Source organism: Oncorhynchus keta, chromosome 11 (assembly GCF_023373465.1).
Source record: "Oncorhynchus keta strain PuntledgeMale-10-30-2019 chromosome 11, Oket_V2, whole genome shotgun sequence".
Taxonomy (NCBI): Eukaryota; Metazoa; Chordata; class Actinopteri; order Salmoniformes; family Salmonidae; genus Oncorhynchus; species Oncorhynchus keta.
The window spans coordinates 24,481,419-24,491,226 of record NC_068431.1 but is presented as its reverse complement, the minus strand read 5'-3'; the positions used below and the strand labels follow the sequence as shown (position 1 = coordinate 24,491,226).

General features: G+C 41.0%; 1 protein-coding gene across 2 annotated transcripts; it reads right to left on the bottom strand.

The window, feature by feature from the left end:
* Positions 1–1,746: 1,746 nt before the first annotated feature.
* LOC118389963 (transmembrane protein 218-like) lies at positions 1,747–9,181 on the bottom strand. 2 transcript variants are annotated; one of them, XM_035780016.1, is made up of 3 exons: positions 8,587–9,181; positions 5,861–5,894; positions 1,747–2,367 (listed from the first exon to the last, which is right to left on the bottom strand). In XM_035780016.1, exons 1-3 carry the CDS (start codon positions 8,637–8,639, stop codon positions 2,203–2,205), a joined length of 252 nt encoding a protein of 83 aa, XP_035635909.1. In that variant the 5' UTR covers positions 8,640–9,181; the 3' UTR covers positions 1,747–2,202. The 2 variants fall into 2 exon arrangements, with proteins under 2 accessions (XP_035635909.1, XP_035635908.1); XM_035780015.1 differs by having other exon boundaries at positions 5,861–5,963; positions 8,587–9,177.
* Positions 9,182–9,808: the final 627 nt, after the last annotated feature.

The following is a 9,808-nucleotide window of genomic DNA, read 5'->3' as shown; positions in this document are numbered from 1 at the left end:
ACAGTACGGTATGATAAACAAATGATCAATGACAACAGGAGAGCTGGCATCCTTACATCTGTGGGTTACTAGCTATACCCTAAAGGGCAAAGGAAGCATGTTTGTTTCATTGTGTTATGTTAGCAATAATAGACCCCTGGTGTAAGCCTACTGCATGGTTTCCCAAACTCGATCCTCAGAACCCCAAGAGGTGAACGTTTTGGTTTTGCCCTAAATGATTCAAATAATTAATTAATCATCAAGTTCTGGTCCCCTCTTTGCTGCTATAACAGCCTGCACACTCTTCTGGTAAGGCTTTTCACTTTTGGTTGGAACATTGCTGCAGGGACTTGCTTCCATAGAGCAACAAGAGCATTAGTGAAGTCGGGCACTGATGTTGGATGATTAGGCCTGGCTCGTAGACGGCGTTCCAATTAATTCCAAAGGTGTTCGATGGAGTTGAGGTCAGGGCTCTGTGCAGGCCAGTCAAGTGAAAACTAATTTCATGAAGCTCCCAACAAACAATTATTGTGCTGAAATATGTTCCAGAGGAAGTCTGGAACTCAGTAGTGAGCGTTGCAACCAAGGACAGGTGATTTTACCACTTAGCATACGGCAGTCCCGATCTGTGAGCTTGTGTGACCTACCACTTCGCGGTTGAGCCATTGTTGCTCCAGGACGTTTCCACTTCACAATAACAGCACTTACAGTTGAGCTGGGCAGCTCTAGCAAGCCCAAAATTTGACGAACTGACCTGTTGGAAAGGTGGCATCCTATGAAGGTGCCACGTTGAAAGTCACCGAGTTGTTCAGTAAAGCCATTCTACTGCCAATATTTGTCTGTGGAGATTGCATGGCTGTGTGCTTGATTTTACACACCTGTCATCAACGGTGTCGCTGAAATAGCCGAATCCACTATTTTGGCCATTTATTGTAGTTTTTCTTGAATTTCAAGGATCTTCTACAAAACTGGCCTCCCAGTATCACACATTACCGTTTTGTTAGTGTGCGAATGTTACGGGATAGTTGGTATACTGTATGATTAGTTTGCCGTCCTGGAGATTACATGTCCAGACAGAGTATGACATCTCCTTTTAGGATTAGTGAAGATAAGGAGTGCAAGTTGTACAATGCATTGCATGCAGTTTTATCTGAGACCGAAATTATATAACTTCAAAACAGTAGCACACATTGTTTGAGGAAACCCCCCCAGAATTTGTGCTTTCCTGCTTTGTTGTATTCTTTGAGAGTATGAGACAGTCTTTCAAAGAAGGAAGGCATCAGTCAGTCGAAAAATTTACATTTCAATGTAGTCGAGTGCAGATGCAATCTGGTTTAAATGCTGGCAAATGTGACAGAACACAGAATGCATCCGGAGTTAATGAACACACTCACGCCATTTAAACTACGTGAGAGGGCTACTACTTCACATCACAGTATATCACAGCATTGCTACTGACAGTTCTCTCTTCATTCAATTAGCTCAAATGACTTGAGAAACTTCAGGAATCAGACAGTTATGAGGAGTGTAATCACAGAAGAGATCTTACTTAGTTAGCCAGATTCAATCAAAATACCACCCGGCTGCATCTGAACAATGTAGACAACAAGCGCTATGCATATTCATTACAGGGTCTAATACAGGACTAGGCCTCAGTTCTTTAGCGGCATTTTGATTCTGGGCGATTTTGTGTGAAAGAATTAGTATGATGACATAGTTCTATATTTCAAACACTTCGAGTAGCAGGAAAGATTTCAGTAGGCAAGATTAACAATATTGAAATGTTTAATAAAGTTCTCCTAAAAAATCACAATACAACCATTTTATAAATACAAGTGGAGAAAAAAAAGTGAATGTCAAAAATATACATACAGTTATCAGTCTTATCCTCTGAACTTCTGAATCAGGCAATGGAGATAAATGCATTATATTAATGCAAGTGCTACTCCACCACCACAATTCAAAGTAGCCTAATTGCTATCCATAAACACAAAACACATTGTTTATGTTTACAGTGGCCTATACCAAAGAACATAGTAGCCTCTTTAATTTCAGTTGGCCCAAAATTCCCCCCAACAACAAACAGTCGATCACGGAGAACACATTGGCCCTGTCTGTTTTTGGGCTCGGTTGCCAACCTGTCCTGCGCTCGATTTCACTAGGGCACCTCTTAGTTGGCCTCTTCTCATCTCCAGCGCTGCACATTGGGCCCTGGCCACCAGTCTAGCATGCCAACTTGGCCTGGCCACTCAGCTCTAGTTTGTTCAAGGGCTTGGCATAGACAGCTTCCAGGAAATGGAGGGGCAGCAGGCCGAACAGAGCAACCAAGAAGCCTACGCTGGCCACCGACAGCAGGACGTATCGGCTGATGAAGAAAGTGTCTACGGTCTGCAGGAGGAAAGAGATGTTCAGACAGTTATCAGTTCATTGGTTTATCATCAGTACAAACTGATGATAAGTGGGTTAGTTTAGGATAGATGGTTTCTATATGTTTGATAAGTGGGTTAGTTTAGGATAGATGGTTTCTGTATGTTTGATAAGTGGGTTAGTTTAGGATAGATGGTTTCTGTTTGATAAGTTTGATAGATGGTTTCTGTATGTTTGATAAGTTTAGTTTAGGATAGATGGTTTCTGTATGTTTGATAAGTGGGTTAGTTTAGGATAGATGGTTTCTGTATGTTTGATAAGTGGGTTAGTTTAGGATAGATGGTTTCTGTATGTTTGATAAGTGGGTTAGTTTAGGATAGATGGTTTCTGTATGTTTGATAGTTTAGGATAGATGGTTTCTGTAGTTTAGGATAGATGGTTTCTGTATGTTTGATAAGTGGGTTAGTTTAGGATAGATGGTTTCTGTATGTTTGATAGGTGGGTTAGTTTAGGATAGATGGTTTCTGTATGTTTGATAAGTGGGTTAGTTTAGGATAGATGGTTTCTGTATGTTTGATAAGTGGGTTAGTTTAGGATAGATGGTTTCTGTATGTTTGATAAGTGGGTTAGTTTAGGATAGATGGTTTCTGTATGTTTGATAAGTGGGTTAGTTTAGGATAGATGGTTTCTGTATGTTTGATAAGTGGGTTAGTTTAGGATAGATGGTTTCTGTATGTTTGATAAGTGGGTTAGTTTAGGATAGATGGTTTCTGTATGTTTGATAAGTGGGTTAGTTTAGGATAGATGGTTTCTGTATGTTTGATAAGTGGGTATCTTGTGTTTAAATGGTCGGTGTAATTCCTCTTTCTTCCAACAGATGTCACAACTGAGCCACTGAAATCAGTTCTGGAGGGAGAAAATGGAAGGCAAGGCAAGGCAGGTTACCCCTTAAATTTCATTATAAGCCAAATGTTAAAGGCCCAGTGCAGTCAAAAACGTGATTTCCCTCTGTGTGTTATATAGGCGCACACGATAAGTGTGCGATAAAATTGTGAACATGTGAAAATTATGATAATGCCCTTTTAGTGTAAGAGGTGTTTGAAAAGACTGCCTGAAATGTCAGCTTGTTTTGGTGGGATAGAGTTTTGGCCTGCCTCGACATCATCAGGAGGTCAATTAGTTAGACCAATAACAAACAGCGTTCCAAACCCCTCTGCCATTAAACAGCTAGTTTTCCCCTCCCCACTCAGACTGTCCTAGTAAAATTCATACTTGAGAAATTGCTCTTGCTAAGTTAGCACTAATTGTTACCCAGAAAGGATTTGATATTGAGATAAAAACAACTGCATTGGGCTTTTAACATGGACTTCGGTAAACGTATCAGTGTCTGACTTGACTTAGTAGTTATTATATTGTACTCAAGCAAACATGGCCTCATTCAGGAAATTGACATGATAGTGCAAGAGACTTGATAATAGCGATGCGAGTCATTCAAGGCTTTCCTTAAAGCTAATAATCACTGTCTGCAATATGATCACATGTTGCATCATCCACTTGAAATGTCTTTTCAACTAAAAATCATTTTGGCATGTTGAAACTTGATGAGAGCAAAAACACAATTGTTTCATGACAAAAAAAATGTTTTTGAATACATTAAGACCAATATTCCTCAAAAGATAGGATACTTATTGGGGCCTTAGTGTGAGGCAAGGTGGGGGGGGGGCATTGTCTCTGGCGGATGCAGTGTTCTCTCATTTAATGCATCTCACTATCTTATTTGCCAATTAGCCAGCGAGCAGAGCCCAGAGCTGGGGGCCATGTTTTATTAATGTGGCATCGGACTGCTCGGTACTGGGGCCCTGTCTAGGGCAGGCCCTAATTGGCACTGTTATTTTGCTTTTGTTTAACAGAGAGAAGTTAGCTGTTTCTTACACTCGTGTTCACACACACACTCTCTGTCACGTACAAGCGGAAACCATGTGTTTGATGTATTTGATACAATTCCACCTATTCCGCTCCGGCCATTACCACGAGCCCGTCCTCCCCAATTAAGGTGCCACCAACCTCCTGTGCTGTACACACACTCTCAATCATCATATATACTGCTTCTAGTCTGTTTATCATATATCCTAGTCACCTTACCCCTAAGGCACTGGATTGATAAGAGGTAGACATGTATAGGGGTAAGGTGACTAGGATATATGATAGACGAGCAGCCGCATATATGATGATTGAGTGTGTACAGCACAGGAGGTTGGTTGCAACTTAATTGGAGAGGACGGGCTCGTGGTAGTGGCTGGAGCAGAATGGAATAAAATACATGGTTTCCATGTGTTTGATGCCATTCGCTTCATTCCAGCCATTATTATGAGCCATCCTTCCCTCAGCAGCTTCCACCGGTGTACAGTATCAATGTGTGTGCACGTTGTGTGTGTGAGCGAATTAAGTGAGAGTGTGAGTGTGTAGAGTGTGCATAGAGTGAGTGTGTATAGAGGGTCAATGCAGACCATCCATGTGGCCATTTTGTTAGCTTTTTAAACGGTGCATATTTTTATTTAGCACACACACAATAGCTAGTTATTAGGAGGTAAGTCACAAAAACATAGAATGTAATTTAACAGGATCTCTGTGGTAAGGAATATCTTCTAAGACAGGTATAACAGACAAGATAGTTGCCTGTTATACCCCCGTATTTCAATAGACCTACTGGCATTAATTTTGATGGAATGATAGCTCGTACTCCAGTTGTAGACCATTGAGACAACTATTTACACAAACTGGCCAGGCTGGCGGTGCCCTCTGTGGGGTGGCAGCTTGGCGGATCTGGCTGCATTATTTGGCAGGCGGTGCAGGAGGAAAGCACTGCAGTCTGTTTGTGCTGCTGTTGGGGAGAGATAAATCAGACCAGGTCTTTACGACAAACACACTGCCATGTTCTGAATGCAGCTCTGCAGCCAGGGCCATCAGGCCACTCTGCTAGGTCTACATACATGGACCACAAAACAAAAGCCATGATTATTTAAAAAATGTTGCAGATTACTTGTTTGGGACAAAACCCTCCGTGTTGTTCAGGGGAATCATTTGATGAGCTCAACTACTCTATTCAAATTCAATAGATCTTCATACTCCATTAAAAATCAGCCAACACCGCACTGCAGTGATTTAGCAGACATAAATATAAAATGTTTTTTATTCACTTTTATTTTTTCAGGGTAGCCCTCAACACTACAATTTCAACATAACAGTGTATGTGTAATCCTGAGTGACGTTCAGCCAGTGCACAGTAAAGTGCTGTGTGGCCAAGACAATTTTTGATGCTGCTGTTAGTACCCTGTTCAACTTGAGTATCAATATTAGAAAACACATGACACCAGTGTCTCACACTTCTGAAGAGAGCCTTTGAAGCCCAAGTGTGACAACAACAACTTTCTGCTCTGACAAGGCAACTATTGAGATAGCCAGTTGCAGTTCACTTGCAAGTGTGTGTGTGTGTGATTACAGTAGTATAGCTTACCTCAAAATCTTTGAATGGTGACAGGGTCTCTGAGCTACAGGGGAAGAACACCAGGATAAGAGTGGAAATGAGGACCAGCAGGAAGACAGGGATGACCCCTAAGCTGTTAGTCAACAAAAACAATACAGAAATATAATTTAAATGAAACACAAAAACTAAGTGTGAAATAGAGATTGGTCAGTGGCCAATTCTCTACCAAGGTATTCCAGCACACAGCTTTGATCTACTACAGTAGCTATGTTGGTCTATTGTACTTCAAACAACATGTAGGCAGGTTGCTTAGGATTCAAACCTTCTCAAACAGACTAATTGATAGTCTTAGATGTGGTATTCACACCATAATGTGAGTTGTACTGTAAACAGTACAAAGGGAAAATGTTTTATTCTTCATTAAATCATTTTCCTAGTAATCACTTGATTGGGTGTTCTGTAGGACTAATGCAAATTTGGCCAAGGGCACTTCAATCAACCCAATCAAATCTGTAACCAGTAAACTAACCCCTTTTCACTAATTTTCATTCTTTCTTTAGACAGGCAGCCCAATTTTGATCATAGTTTTCACTAATTGGTGTTTTGACCAATCAGATCAGCAAAGAAAAATATCTGATGTGAAAGGAAAAAAATAAAAATCGCATGGATTGGTCAAAAATATAAATTAGTGGTAGAAAAAAAATCAGAATTTGTCTGGCTGTCTAAAGGCAGCCTTAGTGAAACGATTCATTTTCTCAGTAAAATCATGACAGAAACATTTCAGCAGTAGTGAAAAACATGTAGCCTTGCTGGTATCAGTGGAAATGACAGTTAGTCTAAAGTCAAATGACACTAAGGATGTAGGGCCTAACTATTTAAAATCATCTCTAAAATAAATTATAAATGTGTACAGGATAATCCTCAAAAGTGTAGGCCAAGGGATTGAGGTGGAAGAGCCAGAGGGGCATTCAACTATGACCCTATGATTACAGGACATGCCACAACACCACCTGTGACATGACAGCCTGGTCTCATAGACTAGATGTAACATAGTTTAGTCCGGGACACTCAAATTAGTATGATATGTTATGTTTGGTATTGTTACATGAAACAGATGGTTACTTAATGCAAAAATGAAAGTAGGGTAGTTTGTCGGGTTGGGCATAGAACACAAACATCTAGCAACCCAAAGGTTGCGAGTTCAAATCTCATCATAACAACTTCAGAAATGTATAAACTGACTACTTACAACTTTTTAGCTATTTTGCAACTACTTAGCATGTTAGCTAACCCTTGGTGAAGAGCTCAGTGACTTCCAACTTCATAGGATGCCACCTTTCCAACAAGTCAGTTCTTTACATTTCTGAATTACTAGAGATTCCCCGCTCAACTGTAAGTGTTGTTATTATGAAGTGGAAACATCTAGGAGCAACAATGGCTCAACCACGAAGTGGTAGGCCACACAAGCTCATAGAACGTGACCGCCGAGTGCTGAAGCGAGTAAAAATCGCCTGTCCTCGGTTGCAAGACTCACAACCGAGTTCCAAACTGCCTCTGGAAGATACGTCAGCACAATAATGATTTGTCGAGAGCTTCATGAAATGGGCTTCTATGGCCGAACAGCATCACACAAGTCTAAGATCACCACACTCAACATCAAGCATCAGCTGGAGTGGTGTAAAGCGCACCGCCATTGGACTTTGGAGCAGTTGAAATGTGTTCTCTGGAATGATGAATCACACATCACCCACCATCTGGCAGTCCAACGGATGAATCTGGGTTTGGCGGATGCCAGGAGAACACTAGCTGCTACAATGTAACTGTACAGTTTGGTGGAGGAGAAAGAATGGTCTGGGCCTGTCTTTCATGGTTCAGGATAAGCCCTTAGTTTCAGTAAAGGGAAATCTTAAAGCTACAGCATACAATGGCATTCTTGACCATTCTGTGCTTCTAACTTTGTGGCAACAGTTTGGGGAAGGCCCTTTCCTGTTTCAGCATGACAATGCCCCCGGTGCACAAAGCGAGGTCCATACAGAAATGACTTGTCGAGTTCAGTGTGGAAGAACTTGACTGGCCTGCACAGAGCCCTGACCTCGACTCCGTCGAACACCTTTGGGATGAATTGGAACGCTGACTGCGAGCCAGGTCTAATCGGCCAAAATCATTGCCCAACCTCACTAATGCTCGTGGCTGAATGGAAGCAAGTCCCCGAAGCAACGTTCCAATAACTAGTGGAAAGCCTTCACAGAAGATTACGGGCCGTTATAACAGCAAAGGGGGACCAACTCCATTAATGCCTATAATTTTTGAATGAGTTGTTCGACGAGTAGATGTCTACATACTTTTGGTTATGTAGTGTACCATACGACACATATACTAAATGGGGAGTACAGCATAATACAAATACTATAGTTTGCCTTTTTGTTTTAAGTATGTAGTTCTATCCTTGAGCTGCTATTGTCTATTAATTATCTGTATTATGTCATGTTTCATGTGGACCCCAGGAAGAGTAGCCGCTGCTGCTTTTGCAACAGCTAATGGGGATCATAATAAAATAACAAAAAGACCAGGTTGGCAATCGACATTAAAGTCCAGACCTCTTGGCAGAGGTAGAAGTAGGCTATTCAGGGTAATGCAAATGAGAAAGTGGTGTCACTGGTATCATATCAGCACAAGATAATGTGTTCAAAATACTAAAATGTGTTTAGGTATCTAGCTAAGTTAGGCCTGCGTGTGTGTATGTATTCACAACTTACTTAGTTGGTCCAGTAGCTCTCAAGAGGATCATCCCCAGCACGAAAACTACCATCCAGATAAGAGCAATGGGAAGAAAAAAAAAGTTCCCACGCCCAATACCGTACCAGCCATTCTTCACCAAATCAAAAGGCTAGACTAACGCGTTAGCTAGCCAACTACTCACGTTGGCCTTGAGGATATTCAAATGAGCTAGCTAACATAGTTAACATAGTTAGCTAGCTCGTGCTGTTGATCAAGCAAAGCTATTTGCGTGAAATTGTGTTTCTACAAAACGAGTTGCATCGTATAATGCCAATTGCATCGTTTGAACTGGCATTTTCCACTCGCTGTTGACAGTCAAATTTGATTTTTTTTAAAAATAGTTTGTTAGCTAGCTAAACGGCTAACTTGTGCGTGCGTACTGTTACTAACGAACTTCCTTCCCAAATAATTTAATCACTGCTCATGATAATGGCGTGCGAACGCAAACATTCCAACTGTCGCCTACCAACCGCTTGTATGCGAACTGTTTAGCAACTAACGTAACCACCTGGCTCTCTTGGTTACAAATAACCTTCAATTTCATAGGATAGACCACTAGGGCAAAGAGCCATACGGAGTTGTTACTAAATACCGAATAGAATGCTGGGAAGTGTAGTGTATTCTAGTCCTAGCTGAAGTTGCATCTGAAATTGGGTAGGCTCGCTTGTGTTTATTTGCCATGAAGTACCTAGGCTTTAACTTCGGATGCTTTTTATTTTTTATTTGTACAATAGTATAACCATAACTAATGTGGTGATGATTATGTTGATGATTCAACATGGGTCATTTCAATCACAGGCTGCCGCAAAATGCTTTTCAGACAATATCCAGACTCCAATTTCATGAGCATTGACACCAAGGTCAGGCTATGACAAAATCTTAAATTGGTATACTAAATCAAATCTAACTTTATTTGGCACATGCGCCGAATACAACAAGTGTACAAAGGTGTCCTTCTGTAGCACAGTTGGTAGAGCACGGCGCTTGTAACGCCAGGGTTCGATTCCCGGGACCACCCATACGTAGAATGTATGCACACATGACTGTAAGTCGCTTTGGATAAAAGCGTCTGCTAAATGGCATATATTTCCTTATATATATATTTTTTTATATTTTACACTTTACGTGAAATACTTACTTACAAGCCCTGAACCAACAGTGCAGTTCAAGAAGAATATATATTTTTTTACAAAGTAGGCT